Source organism: Miscanthus floridulus, chromosome 5 (assembly GCF_019320115.1).
Source record: "Miscanthus floridulus cultivar M001 chromosome 5, ASM1932011v1, whole genome shotgun sequence".
NCBI lineage: Eukaryota > Viridiplantae > Streptophyta > Magnoliopsida > Poales > Poaceae > Miscanthus > Miscanthus floridulus.
The window spans coordinates 23,428,436-23,443,061 of record NC_089584.1 but is presented as its reverse complement, the minus strand read 5'-3'; the positions used below and the strand labels follow the sequence as shown (position 1 = coordinate 23,443,061).

At 45.3% G+C, this 14,626-nt stretch overlaps 2 protein-coding genes across 4 annotated transcripts; both read left to right on the top strand.

Annotated features, from left to right (window-relative positions):
• The first annotated feature begins 707 nt into the window (after positions 1-707).
• LOC136449685 (protein decapping 5-like) lies at positions 708-6,778 on the top strand. 2 transcript variants are annotated; one of them, XM_066449840.1, is made up of 8 exons: positions 708-1,000; positions 1,369-1,469; positions 2,394-2,459; positions 2,542-3,501; positions 4,242-4,307; positions 5,710-5,904; positions 6,261-6,371; positions 6,439-6,778. In XM_066449840.1, the coding sequence occupies exons 1-8, from the start codon at positions 787-789 to the stop codon at positions 6,652-6,654; spliced, it is 1,929 nt and encodes a 642-aa protein (XP_066305937.1). In that variant the 5' UTR covers positions 708-786; the 3' UTR covers positions 6,655-6,778. The 2 variants fall into 2 exon arrangements, with proteins under 2 accessions (XP_066305937.1, XP_066305938.1); XM_066449841.1 differs by lacking the exon at positions 4,242-4,307.
• A 1,619-nt stretch (positions 6,779-8,397) lies between these two features.
• On the top strand, positions 8,398-12,193 carry LOC136449686 (uncharacterized). 2 transcript variants are annotated; one of them, XM_066449842.1, is made up of 4 exons: positions 8,405-10,342; positions 10,605-10,723; positions 10,880-11,005; positions 11,640-12,193. In XM_066449842.1, exons 1-4 carry the CDS (start codon positions 10,127-10,129, stop codon positions 11,719-11,721), a joined length of 543 nt encoding a protein of 180 aa, XP_066305939.1. In that variant the 5' UTR covers positions 8,405-10,126; the 3' UTR covers positions 11,722-12,193. The 2 variants fall into 2 exon arrangements, with proteins under 2 accessions (XP_066305940.1, XP_066305939.1); XM_066449843.1 differs by lacking the exon at positions 10,605-10,723 and having other exon boundaries at positions 8,398-10,342.
• Positions 12,194-14,626: the final 2,433 nt, after the last annotated feature.

The window sequence follows — 14,626 nt, the reverse complement described above, 5'->3', positions numbered from 1 at the left end:
CTCTTAATGTCGATCCAAAGGAACTCATGTATAAACTTTGGAAGGTTTGATTATTAACTAGGTAGAACTTTTGAAGGTTTGATTTAGCCATTGATTTTGTGACCGACCAATCAGAAAGGAATAGAACGAATTGAGTCCTCGACATTGGAAATGTGAAGTTGATACTGACCGTGGGGAAAATTCCTAACTCCACCACGGTCCAGTTTAGTTGCAAAAAATTTTGCAAAATTTTTCAAGATTCTCCGTCACATCGAATCTTTAGACGCATGCATGAAACATTAAATATAAATAAAAAATAAAACTAATTACACAGTTTAGACGAAATCCACGAGACGAATCTTTTAAGCTTAATTAGACTATAATTGGACACTAATTACCAAATAACAACGAAAACCGCTACGATAGCATTTTGCCAAATTTTTTGGCATCTAAACAAGGCCCACGTCTGCTCGTTCATTTCTGCTGCCGTGCTTTGCTTGCACAATGGATCGGTCGGCCACATCGTCATCTTGGCATAAGAAATTCGCAGCCTGGGCCCCCTAATCCGGTCGGACGCCAACAAACCGCCCCCCTTCACCTGTCCACATCCCAAGCCCGTTTTAATAGAGAGCAGCGAGGAGAGCGAGCGCACCAACGGGATCTGAGCATCTGACCGGCCGCTTGCTAGGGTTTCGTCCTCTCCCCCCCCCCCCCCCCCCCCCCCCCCCCCCCCCCCCCCCTCTCGGCCAGCACCACCTCGCACCCCTAGCCCTAAGCCTCGCTCGCCCCCGGGATCCCGCGGCGGCCATGGCGGCGGAAGCGCCACCGTCGGCGTCCTCCTCCTCCTCCTCGGCCCAGCGGCCGCCTGCCGCGGCGGCCCCCGGCTCTGGCGGCGGGGCGGCCGGGTCCGCGGAGTCGTACATCGGGAGCCTCATCAGCCTGACCTCCAAGAGCGAGATCAGGTACGAGGGCGTCCTCTACAACATCAACACCGAGGAGTCCAGCATCGGCCTGCGCAATGGTAATTGCTTTCGGTTTCCCTTCTCCAGCGCGCTCGCCCCGCACCCACTGCTGTCATTTTCCTCAGATGCGCTTGTTCTAGACCTAGATTTGTCGCTCTCTGGTTCGCCCGGCGAGGCGAATCCTTGCCCTCCTACCAATGTCAGGGTCTCAGGGATTAAGGGGAATTCGAAATTTTCCGGTGTTGTATGGTTGCTCCTCAACTCGATTTGAAACCAGTTATTGTTGCACCTGTTATGTCCTCTCATGCCTGAATCAGTTAAACTTCAGTTTTCAAACTCAGAAAACGTGTCCGCCTTAGGCCTAAGCTATTGCTTTACTTCAGATGCCGCTGTTATGATGTACACCTGTCAATTCCTTGTTTTGTAGTGCGGTCCTTTGGGACCGAAGGGCGGAAGAAAGACGGAATGCAGATTCCTGCTAGCGACAAAGTTTACGAGTACATCCTCTTTCGGGGAACTGATATCAAGGTATATGGAACCATCTACTGGGCTCCAGATGTGATGTTACTTTCAGTATTGATGATTGAGTGTTGTTCAGTGCACACCGTTGATGGTTTCTTCACGTTGGTGCTTGGTCTCAATATAATTATGCATTTTGGCCCATCAGTTTGGGGGTCCGATGGATTCAGAAGCAATAGTGGAATTATCTTCTCACCAAACTAAGCCAAACCCACATGTGGTGTCCATGTTTCTATTTCACAAATTATTGTATTTGCATTCTTTTCCTGTGTTTGTGTCATTAAAATTATTAGAATTTAAGATTGCTGATTTGCTGTAAAGTCACTAAGAACATGATGCTTGAATTGGTTGCCTGCCTACAGTAATATTGCCCACATGGACACAATTAAGTATTTGTTTGTCTTTCATACTTACATCCTCTTGCATGTACCATGTGCCAAAACGACCTAGGAAATTTATCTTTTCCTATTTGCCTATTGCTAATTCTATTTATTTTATGTATCATGCACTCTTTGTTGTGTCTGTTGTTATGTTTCCGCTCTAACCTTCCTCAACTTGTTTTTTGAGGACTCTGTATATGTTTATATTTCATATGTATCCAATTCAGTACAATAAGCAGACAATTAATATTAGCTATGTGGTAGTTCTGAATATTTTAGTTCAATATGTGTGCAATCCATAAATGTATATGTACCATGTTGTCATGTACTTATTTAAAATTTATATTTTGTAATTTCCTTCTCTAAACTTTATGACATCCATTGATTATTTTGCCTTATATGTTCTGATGCATGAATGGATCTATGTCATGTTTTCAGTGTGCATATTTGAATATGTATATATGTATACTTTTACAGTTTCCTCTTTTAAACTGCCTACCATTTTTTTATTTATTTAACATTATAATTTACCTGGGTTCCAATAATTCTGCAGGATTTGCAAGTTAAGTCATCACCACCACAAGCCGCTTCCCTGCACAACGATCCTGCCATAATCCAGGTGCCGCCATAAACCAGTATAAAATAGATAAACTGTTCTCTGCCCCTTCATGGCTGCTTAGCTCACAAACACTGTTCTGCAGTCACATTATTCTCAACCAGCATCAACTTCATCAAGTTTGCCTTCAGCTGGGGGTGCAGTTTTACCAGACCTCAGCTCCCAGGCAGTTCAATACGGGCTTCAGAGGCCAACTTTTCAGAGTAACCTTCCTCTATACCAACCAGGGAATGCTCCGTGGGGCTCTTCAGTGGCGCCTCCAGCAGGAAATGCTTCAACACTTTCGGTTCCCTCAATGTACTGGCAAGGATACTATGCGCCTTCAAGTGGGCTGCCACCTCATTTGCAGCAACCTCCTTTGCTTCAGCCAACACCAGGATTGTCGGTTCCCCAGAATCTCCAATATCTAGGACTAAATCCTTCTTTGCCATCTGGGCCGCAAAAGCTGTCAGAACTCCAACCCTCATTGATGCCAGCTATTACTAGTCAAGGTCCTTCGACAGGTATCCTGCCTGCTACAACAGCTCCTGCTTCTGCTACCTTATTAGCTCCAGAAAGCTCAAAGCCTCTGTTGCCAAACATGGTGTCGTTGTTTACTACTCCTGCAACATCTCTTGGTGCAACTTTTCCTTTTCCAAGCCAGCCAACTTCCATGGCTGAAACTAGTGCAACAGTGTCACAGAACTTAACTTCATTTGGTAGCAACAAGGCTACTGCTCTTCCAGGCTCAACACTGGCATACCAAACCATATCTCAGTCTGTTTCTTCAACTATTGCCCCATCTAGCTCAGCCCAAGTGGAGATGCCCGTGCCTTTGTTGGCACCATCAGGTCAACTATTGCAGAACACATCATATGTGCTCTCATCATCGAACCCCATGCAGGCACCATTACAGGTGGGTAGCAAAGAAGTCAAGCCAGTTGAGCCTAAGGCTAAGGTTGCAGAACCATTACTACCTGACCCTTCGCTACCAGACCCACCATCACGGGCTCTCCCTGAAAATAAGGAGCCTATATTGCCATTGCCAAAACAGACACCTCAGAAGGTATGTGCTTTTCTACTCATGTCTTCGTGCTTGCAGAAGCAAAGTGGAGATTTTTCAATTGAAAACAGTTAGTTTTATTAACCATGTGAGATGTTTCGTTACATGTTTTGATTTGGAGTTATTCTCTACGACCTGATGAACCTAGAGCCACAATCTTTTTAAATTTGAATTTGTGAACTATGAAAATTATTCTGCTGGTCGTTACTTTCTTTTTGTTCTGACTTACTGGCTGTTCGGCTGATGGTTTTTGCGGCTGATAAGCCGGCTGGTGCTATTTTGTTGTGAGAGGAAAACACTGTACCATGGTTGATAAGCCGGGCTGATAAGTTCAAGCGAATTAGTCTAATGAAAAGCGGTAACATACTAGAAATTTTTTGGTTGATAAATATATAAACATGGAAATGTTTTAACTATATGACCAACTGAAAGTTAACCTACAAGATAAGGCGAGGTTGCAGGTTTCCAAAAAAAACTATGCAAGGTAGCATGGATTTTTAGTTTTTTTTTTTTCCAATTTTGCATACACCTCACTAGCCATGATGCTTTTTATTGAATGATTAGTTTCCCTTGCTTTGGTTCATTCCTTTTCTTGCTTTTGATTTGATTTTGAAATACCATGTAATGAAATTAATGCTTCATGTTTCCTTTGAAGAAAGTTCTCGCTTATCCCATATTTGTCTTTGCATTTATTTAGTATGTTTATCAAGGACTCATTAAGTTGTGCCTCACTTTCATTTCAGTACAATGGATCTGGTTCGCACAACCATCACAACTTTAGGGGCCGTGGAAGGGGTAGAGGGAGCGCGGTATGCTGATACATTCCACTCTCTTTCCCCCCCCTTATTAGATCATATTTAATGACAAGGGATGCTAATTTAACTTGTCTCATGGTTCATGTCCCTACCTTTTGCTCTACACTAGTCTGAATGGAATCATTCTATGGTTTTTAAGAGATAATATTCAGACGATCTATGCAGCTTTATTTTGTTTTTTTTTCAACTCTAAAGCATGAAATTTGACAAATATGCCAACTATAATCATTTTTTGATTTGATAATAGTAATTTGTTGTTAACGACTTAATATGTACAATTTAGCTGTCAGCCATGTGCATCCTTTGATTTTGTATCAACAGAAAAGCATATGTACGATAACACTTTGAAGTGGTTTCCTGCTTCACTTTATTAGTTTGCTAGTGAGTTCGCACATCTCACAATGTGCAATGCACATACAATGTCTTTCGGGCAAGCTATTGTGAAATTGCTTGGTAAGCGAGTAACACAAACAACTTGTGAGTTGGAAAATGACACCTTTGACTCGTGATAAGTGGCACACTGACCCCATCAGTCTGTACCTGAGCATGTGTGCTTTGGGTGCACTGTTGTTTTTTAGATGACTTGTAGCAGCTGACCATTACTCCTACGCTGTGGTTTGTGATCCCTATGCCCATATACCAAGTTTTTCTTGTAGCATATAGTAGGAAGGCTCTGGCTTTGACTGCGTAAAAAATTTCTGCACCCCTTTGAGTCTGCTGTTGATAAGCATAAGCTGATTCTGGGTCCAAGAGATGTGTGTCCACATGATACTCCAAGGACAGACTCTATGAACCTTTAGAGTGTAAAAAGGGCGTACCCAGTGCAAAGAGCTCCTGCTCTATGCGGGGTATGGGGAAGGGTGTCAGTGGCAAGCCTTACCCTCGCCTGTGCAATGCGAGAAGATCGCGACTTGAACCCGGGACCTTCTGGTCACAGGCGGTAAGACTCTACTGCTTGCACCAGGCCCGCCCTTCTTATGAACCTTTAGAGTGTACTTTCAGATATTTCTTGTGCAAGTGCCTCTTGCATCATATCTGGGTTTTACTCCTCCGGTCCAGTTTATAAGGTGCACACACATATCAAGGTTCAAACTTCACAATCTTTGACTAATAACTTAGCCAACATTTTTTAACTATTGTAATAAAAACTTGATATGATTAGATTTGTAATCAAATGGGCTATCCAATGATCATAAGTTTATAATCATAGAAGTATAATATAAAACAAATGGATGGTTAAAGTGTCAATTGGGAGACCGTGCCATGCAGACTATGCTTTGTAAAATGCAATGGAGGGAGTATTTGTATACCTTGGGAAATGATGCTCGGATTGAATAATTTTTGTTGTTAAATAGTTCAATGTCAGATTTGTTTATGTTTGTACCTTGCTTTGCAGTTTTCACAGTCTGTAACATCATTCACTGAAGAATTTGATTTCACGGCCATGAATGAGAAGTTTAACAAAGATGAAGTCTGGGGTCATCTTGGTAAGAAATCCCAGTCAAGGGACAAGGATGGTGAGGTGGGAGATGATGTGTTTGATGAAGACCTGGAGGTTGAGGAAACTGACAACCCAGAGCTAGCTGTTAAGGTTTGATGCTCTTTTATCATTGTTTCAGACATATTGGTGGTTTTTTCTTGGGGCTCGTGTTCTTGCCGCCACTTTGATGTGTAATTGTGATTTTGCCCTCGTTTTTCTAACTTTGTGATTTTGCCCTTAACTGTTCACAAGTCAACGCGATTTTGCCCCTGGTCAACGGTAAAAACAGGGGTAAATTCGCGTTGACCAGGGGCAAAATCACGTTGACTTGTGAACAGTTAAGGGCAAAATCACAAAGTTAGAAAAACGAGGGCAAAATCACAATTGCACATATGTGTAAGGGGCAAGAACACCATTTTCCCTTTTTTCTTTGCAAGGAATCTTAATTTATCTTGACCTTAATGCAGCCTGTTTATGTCAAGGACGACTTTTTTGATTCCCTCTCTAGTGGAACATTTGGACGTGGAGGGCCAAATGGAAGGGGCAGACCTTCTGAACGGCGTAGAGTAGACACAGAGGTACAGGAACCACCTTTTTATTTGAGTTTCCACTGTTACTGCTTTACTCATTGTTATTGGTGTGCAGACGTTTGGTGAATTTCCAAGGCACAGGCAGCCTTATCGCGGTGGCGCCCGAGGTTACCGTGGTGGTGGACGTTCTCGTGGTTCATATTATGGTGGCAGAGGCTATGGAAACACTGGGACGGGAGGCTATGGAAACACAGGGACAGGTGGCTATGGAAACACAGGGACAGGTGGCCCTGGAAATTCGTATCCTCACAGGGGCTATGGGAGAGATTGATTATAGCAGAAATGTGCTGGCAACCATACTTGAGGGTGTCATAGTCTTTTACCACATGCATGTTGCATCCCGTACTATTCAATCAACAAATAAATGGAACTTACCACCATGTCACTTGGGTGTACCTTTGTCCAGACAAGGACTGTAGCATTTGGTCATTGATGTGGCACACCCGTGTTCTGTAGGAGAGTTACCAGTAGATGAGCAGCTGATGCTTAATAGGTGCTTGTGGCCCTTGATGTGCATACCTTGCGCTTGGGATTTAGTTGTATAGGCCGATCTCAATGCAGGCATGCAACGCCGGGCCTAGCTCAGTAACTTTTTCCTTTCACAAAGTTTAGACGTGTTGTCTGTTTTGTATTGGTGGTAGTGTAACTTTGCAAATTTTACCGCTTATCTTAAGCTTTTAACTGTATCATGAACAGAAAGATTGGTGCTGTTGCAGTTCATCTTTATTAGCTTATGATGAGATGATGCTTTCAGTATAACACAGGTATTGCTTCTTACTGCTGTAGCTTTTAAGCCCCCGAAGAATTCAGAGCTTTTGTTGAATGCAGTGATGCAGTATGGTTGGTGTCTTAATGGTTGGTTGGAGTGGAGTGGCGCTGAGTTGGTTCATCAATGGTGTGCCAACCTCTGCTCCACAGGAACGGATGCTGCTTGCCTGCCTATTGGATAAGGCGACCACTACCCATGTTCGGCGGGAAACGGGTGCGTTAGTTTGCCGCTGGATGCCACAGATTCTGCAAACGGATGAGGGAGAGACACCATGACTCCGTTGCCAGGGCCCAAAGTACTCGGCACGAGAAAGCAAGCCGCGCCCACGTACACGTGCACAGCAGAAAATGTCTTATTTTTTCTTTTTTCTTTTGTTTTGTCAGTCTTACGGTCTTCTGCACAGAGGAGGATAATGCTCGCCATTGAAACCCCTCTGAGGTATGTCTTTTTTTTTTTTGGTCACGCACCGAAGATGCTGACCTTTTGGGCATGCCTCCGGTCAAATATTTGGCCGGCCTTTTGACAGTAAAACGAAATCAAGTGTTGGTGACCAGGCGTCCAGGCTAGTGCTAATTTTCATTGCTTCCGTATGAGTCCAGCGGCGAGGGAGGGATAGGGAACCGGCTGACCGAACCGTGAAAAGCTGCAATAGGAGGTCAGGAAGTGAGGCCGTGGCGGGCACGAATGGCGTGTGTGGTCGGTGGTAGGTTCCTCCGGTGGTCCAGCCATGGATGGATGGATGGATGCAGTGCAGATGACACCATCCGTCGCGGGCGGCGAACACGCACACGTGCGGAGCAGGACAACAGCAGCAACGAAAACACCAGCGCAAGGCAAAAAGCTGATTATGCCAATTGCCATGGCATGGCCCTCTTGGTTCTACTATCCTTGTTGCTCTCTCTGTCATTTAGCGTGGCCGCGATCATGCGTGCATCAGGCATCATGCGTATGCTTTGTGGTTGTGGGATGCTGAAACTGTAATCAAGCTGGGCCACTTAACTAGTTTACTTGAGATGGTACCATTCTTTGCATCTGAATCAGTATTGGTTAACAAAGAAATTGTTTTTTTTTTTTTGGGTTGGTAGAAGACACGAATACGGTGGAATCGAGAAGTAGGAGTATATGAGGAAGCCTTGACTAATCGGTAGACATGGCTGTAGGCTGTTGCTATTTTAGTATTTTGCATGCTGGCTACTGTTCCAAGGTTCCATTTTCTCGGTTCGCTCGAACTTATCAGCGGTTCGCTCGAACTTATCAGCCCGCCGTATCAGCCATGGTACAATGTTCTTCTCTCACAATAAAACAACATCAGTCGACTTATCAGCCGCAAAAACTATCGGCGGAAGAGTTTCGTCACAAATAACAACACCATTACAACGAATACCTGCCGTATGGTCCGAGCCGATGCCAGCTGTTGCATGACTACGCGAAATTTTTTTAATAGGTAATAAAGGATTCCATTAATTATAAAAGCAAAATACAGAGATTGAACATATTTGTCCCTATTGATGGCCTACAGGGATCTTCAGTTGTTGAGCGAGTGCTTTTTTAGAGCGTTTTCCAGCGATGTCAGCCAACAACCTAGAAACAAAGCCAAATTACCATCTTACTGTGTACTGAGTATCTAACAAAAGCTATTGAGAAGTAGCAACGCAAGCATGCATGTATATTATATATTTATATTTATAGTATATCTGTAGCATGACATGAGCCACTACCATCTACGCACATTTCTTTCAAGCGACTCCACCTAATGAACCAACTGCTACACTAGCCAACACTACAATAGTCCATTTACAATTGCATTGCAATATGCTATTTATAATCTTATTATCATCTACTACTAGTACTAGTATATATATTAAATATGAAAAGGAAAACTTGAATTGAGACGAAACCGAATCCGACAGGGTCTCACGACTCACGCATCTGACGCTATCACACACAGGGGATGTTCTGACCATTTCTTGGCCTGGCTTTCGCTGAAGGTTACACGAAAAGGAGCTGCGATTTGCTGCCTGTTGGTAACATGAGGCAACCAGATTCCCAGAACCGATGCCGTAATCCACTGCTAACCTCTATCGCGTGACTGGTAAACACCCGTACTGTACTGTGTTGCGTCGCGTGCACAGCGACAGCGGCGCGGCGAGCAAACGGAGGAGGACCATACGCCACGCATGCCCCCCCCCCACACAGTGCAACACCAAAGTGAATAAGCCAACAGGGCTTAGTTACAGACAAGAAGCAAAATGATAAGCATCCAAACAGTAACAGCCAAGCAATAATGTAAGATTGTGCTCTCCGTGCCATGAATACACTTTGACATGACATAGCAATTGCAGCATGACACACACATACATTCAGTTTCAATCTCAATTCATGTAGAATAGTAGTTAGGAATAGGAGCTGTATATCAGTAAGTTAACAAGACGAGAGGGGACCTAGCCCCCATCCTTGGCTGCAGCTGCAACCTCCTCCTACCTCCTTGGTTTCTCTATCACCTCCTCCGGTCTGGTCCCCTTGCCATCGTGCCAATGCCCTGTTCGTTGGGCTGATATGCCATGGCTGAAAGAACTGTTGGCTGATTTGTTGTGAGAGAAAAATACTGTTCATTAGCTGAAAAAGTACGGCTTATAAGCCAAGCGAACAGGGCAAATATGCCTATGTAGCCACACCTCCTCTTCTCTAGCTCTAATCCTCCACAGTGTCGCCATTAGCTGTTAGCTGCCTAAGCTGTTCACCTAGTGTGTAGTTTGTGTACATACATAGTTAGTTCATCCCTGACGGCCTGATCTCACATACGAGTGCTGAGGAAGGAAGGAGGCCAAGAAAGACTGGAGCTTCATTTCGTCCCAAAGGGAATCGGCCGGCATGGATAATCAGCCAACCACCTCAAAGGAAATTGGTTGCTAGCTAGGACCTAGGAGTAGGAGGAGTTTCTGAAGCTGAGGGGAGGCGGCGTTAGGTTGTATGTATGGAGAGCCAGCGGGTGGTGGTGGTCGTGGAGGACGCGGCCGCCGCGCGGTCGGCGCTGCAGTGGGCCGTCGGCAACTTCATCCGCAGCAGCGACTCCATCACGCTGCTCCACGTCTGCCCGCCGGCGCGGTCGCGACGGAAGCGCCGCCGCCTCCGCCTCGGCGGCTTCCAGCTCGCGCTCGCCTTCAAGGACCTCTGCAACGGCATCGCCGAGGTACGTTACGTACGTGCGTGGTCTCTGCTCACGACTCGCGAGCAGTTGGATTTTGGGTTGGTAGGATAGTCGGTCGTCGGGGATTGGCACCGAACGCAATCAATCGGCAGGCCGGCGTGATGTTGCTGTCGCGCCGTCAATTGCAGTCGTCGCTGTCCCGCGCCAGCGGCGGCGAAAGCGCCGCTAGCTGTTGTTGTTCAGCGTCGGTCTCGTGGTCGACGGCTCACGGCTGATGACCCAGAGGATCGATCGGATGTTGCAGGCCAAGGTGGAGATCATGGTGATGGAGGGGGAGCTCGGGGAGACGGTGGTGGCCACGGTGAACCAGCTCGGCGCCACCACGCTTGTCGTCGGCCTCCACGACAAGAGCTTCCTCTACAGGTGAGCCTGAGCGCGCGTGATCGAAACCGATCGAATCCGATGGAGGTGGCCTGTTTGGGTTTCGTGATGAATTCGTTCGTGTTCTGAACTCTGAACATGCAGCTTGCTCCTCCAACCCATTTGCCTGAATCTTTCGCTTGTTTCTATACGGTGCAGGGCGCCGAGCCAGTACAGCAGAGTCCGGAGCCTGGGCTGCAGGGTGCTCGCCGTCCGGCAGCACGCCACGGCGCGGGACGGCTTCTTGAACGCCGAGCTCACCCAGATCGAGACCGTCAGCTTGCAGTAAGTACACCACCTGTATGTCTGCACTTTGAACGTCGCAAACAAATCGGGTCGTTCGACTGTTCTAGTAGCCTGTTGGTTTGGTTTTGTTGGCTAGCAAGCATGCATCGGGTTTCTTCTTCAGAATAGAAAACAACGGGCGCGCAATGGGCAATGAGCAATGGGTTGGTTCAGCTGCTAAACATGACATCCTTGGATTCCTGGGCTCTGGTCGAGATTAGGTAACTTGGACATCGTGCGGTTCGAAATTTATGATAAAATTATGCCTAGGCGCTTCCAAATTCCAAATGGAGTTGGCCCGCTCTGACGATTTGAACTCGAGCAGAGCAGCGTTCTTCAGAGAGGCTACATCACCTTTGTTTCCCCGTCAACAATTCGCCGTTCACAGGGTGCCGCTGGCCCTGACGAATCGAGCCCTTTTCGTGTGTCGCTATGCTAGTTCACTAATTTCAAACCCCAAAGGCCACAGTTTTCGTGCTTGATTAATAACGTAAACGTAACATTCATCCATTAATAAAACTTCAGAAGAAAGCAGTACGCTGATAAAGATGCTGTAGTTTTCAGTTTGAGTGTTGTCTGGCTATCTGACTGCCACAACGCCACTGACTTATCGGTCGATAAACAATTTTTGCAGCATACCACCGCCAAAGATCCCGTTCCCGATGTTCACGCTTCCCCTTGGCGTGATATGGAGAAGATCGAAGCGGAGAAAGTGACGCCTGCCGCTGCGGCGGTGCGAAGAAGAGTAGAAGACGACGGAGCTCCTTCCGTTTCTGTCGGGGGAACAGCACGGCAGGCTGATGCAGGCTGAGCTGAGCATGCATACACATCAAGATTCAAGGGGACAGCAAATCTGCGGATTGACATAATTGTAATGACAGCGGCAGGCACAGAATGTAGAAAGGAAGGGTATACTACTCCAACTCCAACCTGTACTTGTATTAGTGAATCGGCAGCCGCAGGTTGGTTTCCTGAGAACCAGATTAGTCATTTTGTTTTCTGAAAAGAAGAATGAGCAAAATTAGGGGACTACTGGATGTGATGTTAAGTTGTACTTCTCACGATCGACCTAAGTCTCTGTTATCCTTAATCATCTTCTTTAGGAAAGTGCTATAGAGTTGAAGCCGACCAAAGTTAGACTAAACCTTGTTACCTGTCCAGTCATCTTCTTTAGGGCCTGTTCGGTTGTTCAGGAATGCACCAGGAATTGTTCCACCTGCTCAAATCTTGCATAAATTTGACAAGCAATCCAGGTTGGAATCATTCCCGGGAAGGATTTGCTATTAACCGAACGGGCCCTTAGAGAAACATAATGCTTAGGAACGGACGCCTGTCCGTCCGAACGACATTTTTCTAGGCCTACGCAGCCCAAGAGGCCTCTCTCTCAAACGACAAAATATCACTCTCCTGTCCATCGCGTGCGGCTGCGTGTGCGCTCGCTGCTCGGCTGCTGCCATCTTCCCCACCGTGCACCTGTAACAGAACCGACCAATTATACGAAATTAAGTAAAAAAATCATCCGCCAGAGCAGACGATTTAGCAAACTTAAGTCCGTATAACCCGGTAGTCCGTGAAATCACGAAGGATTTCAAACCAACTTCCATTTCAGCCAAGATCGTAATAAGTTTAGCGGTCACCATCATATATTACATAAAAGTTCACAATCTCAGATACATCAGAGTTTCAACATAGTTATTACAAAACAAGTTCGAATAAAAATAGCGGGAGCCATTTGTTCAAACCAAACACACACGCGGAGTTCAAATATAATGCCAGCGAATGATCATCTCCAACAAAAGCATCAGACGAGACGTAAGAAATGACCATGCCCATGGTCCTAAGCATCACCCATCGCAGGATAAAGGCAGTTGATACAGTAGCCGTAATACATCTGCCCATCTGCAACAAGTGGAAATAAAACCCTGAGTACGAGAAGGTACTCAGCTAGACTTACCCGACATAACCGAAAATAAGTGACACCAAGGATTATGAAGGGCTTTATAGTAGGGTAGCTAACTCATTTGCAAAAAGAAGCATTTTTAGCATTTCAAGACCCTTTTTAAAGTATTATTGTCAAGTTAATTGTTATTAACCTGTCGACTAGATTTGCACCTATACTAGAGCAAACATATGATTAAGCAGATAATGATAACCAATGATCATTAAACAACTTCCATCCTGTCATATTCACTATAACTGTCAAAGTGTTCCATAAATATTTACTACGATGAAGTAACTCAAGTCAAGTGCTCACTATCCAAGAGCGATGGCGATTCGAATCGATTCCTAACCAGCTGGTGATTTATTCCTTACACAAACCTCACTCACCCGCTAAAGTGAGATATTGATCACCGAGTCAACTATCCAGGAATCTCGAGTTTATCAGGAACCACATGTACCCGGGGGCCGACCGACTGCACGTTGGTCTTATCATCTCGCCCCCGTGTCCTACCACACCTGCTCTGGCACAGTGCGTTGCGGGCAATCTACTCGGCCCGAATAATCTCCCAGCTTCGCGGTCGGAAGGTACTTTATCCGGCCAGCTAAATGTAAGGCATGCGTTCAACATGACTCGAGGCCCAACAACGGTCGGTCCTTAATCGACACAGACGGAAACACTACAGTCCAAAACTCTGCAAGTCTCCGTCCGGTCTCAACTTCATTTAACACTTAGTTATACCATGACTTCATAGTCATCCAAGAAGATCCAGGTAACTACCTATAGCTCGCAGGTGACAGGAAATCACCCGATTTCTACCGGTCTAAGCCAGCTAAGCATTGACTCGACTACGGATACCCGGATAACAAGGATATAGTATAACAAAGGTAGACAAGGTATAATGCAGCAACGGTTGCAAACAACTCCTGAACGTAATGCATCAATTAAAGTAAAGCATTTAATTAAATAATTGCAAACCGGGAGAAAAATGCTCCGGAGCTTGCCTCTCTTGAAGGAGCTCGGACGGTGATTGGGGCACTCCGGAAGTTCCTCAACGTCCACCTCGTCGGCTTCTGGCACTTCCTGCGGCTGCACCTCGAACTGCTCCTCGGGTATGACGACTGGGTTCTCGATTTGCGATCCTGTATGATGCAATGTGCGTAAGTGCTTATGCAATCGGTGCATCGGATGAGATGAATACAATGGATATGTTTGAATGCAAGGTAGTCAACATCATCCAAGAAAATATACTACAAGCACATGTCATCTACTGCATTCTCTTCTACTATTAATATGTTCATTCAACACATCTTATTAAATGCTTCAAAGATACACCAAAGCTTCACTAATTTCTTAGTCACACATAAAGCAACACTTAATTAAACCCTAATTAATAATAGGTCTGAATAGCAATATCTATTTTTCTTGCTTAGAAAAATCTTAGAAAATTACTACAGCAAAGTACCACCCTAAGTAGTCTACTATCAGATTTTTAGGGTATTTGAATGAGTGGATTCACCTGCACAAAAATAACAAGCTATGGCATGATTATGAACATAAAAATACTTTGAACTGTGAAAAGTGTCAAACAACAGAGTTAGTATTTTTCCTATGTTCTTCATAGCATACAACTACTGTACAAAAATTATCACATGCATGTTTTATACAAAGTTTGCCCTCTA

Excerpts from the sequence above, each read along its gene's own strand:
- LOC136449686 (XM_066449842.1), top strand. The coding sequence starts at position 10,127 with ATGGAGAGCCAGCGGGTGGTGGTGGTCGTGGAGGACGCGGCCGCCGCG. Across the intron at positions 10,724-10,879 it reads GACAAGAGCTTCCTCTACAG|GGCGCCGAGCCAGTACAGCA; the intron begins GTGAGCCTGAGC and ends TATACGGTGCAG. Across the intron at positions 11,006-11,639 it reads ATCGAGACCGTCAGCTTGCA|CATACCACCGCCAAAGATCC; the intron begins GTAAGTACACCA and ends CAATTTTTGCAG.
- LOC136449685 (XM_066449840.1), top strand. The coding sequence starts at position 787 with ATGGCGGCGGAAGCGCCACCGTCGGCGTCCTCCTCCTCCTCCTCGGCC. Across the intron at positions 2,460-2,541 it reads ACGATCCTGCCATAATCCAG|TCACATTATTCTCAACCAGC; the intron begins GTGCCGCCATAA and ends ACTGTTCTGCAG. Across the intron at positions 5,905-6,260 it reads ACCCAGAGCTAGCTGTTAAG|CCTGTTTATGTCAAGGACGA; the intron begins GTTTGATGCTCT and ends ACCTTAATGCAG.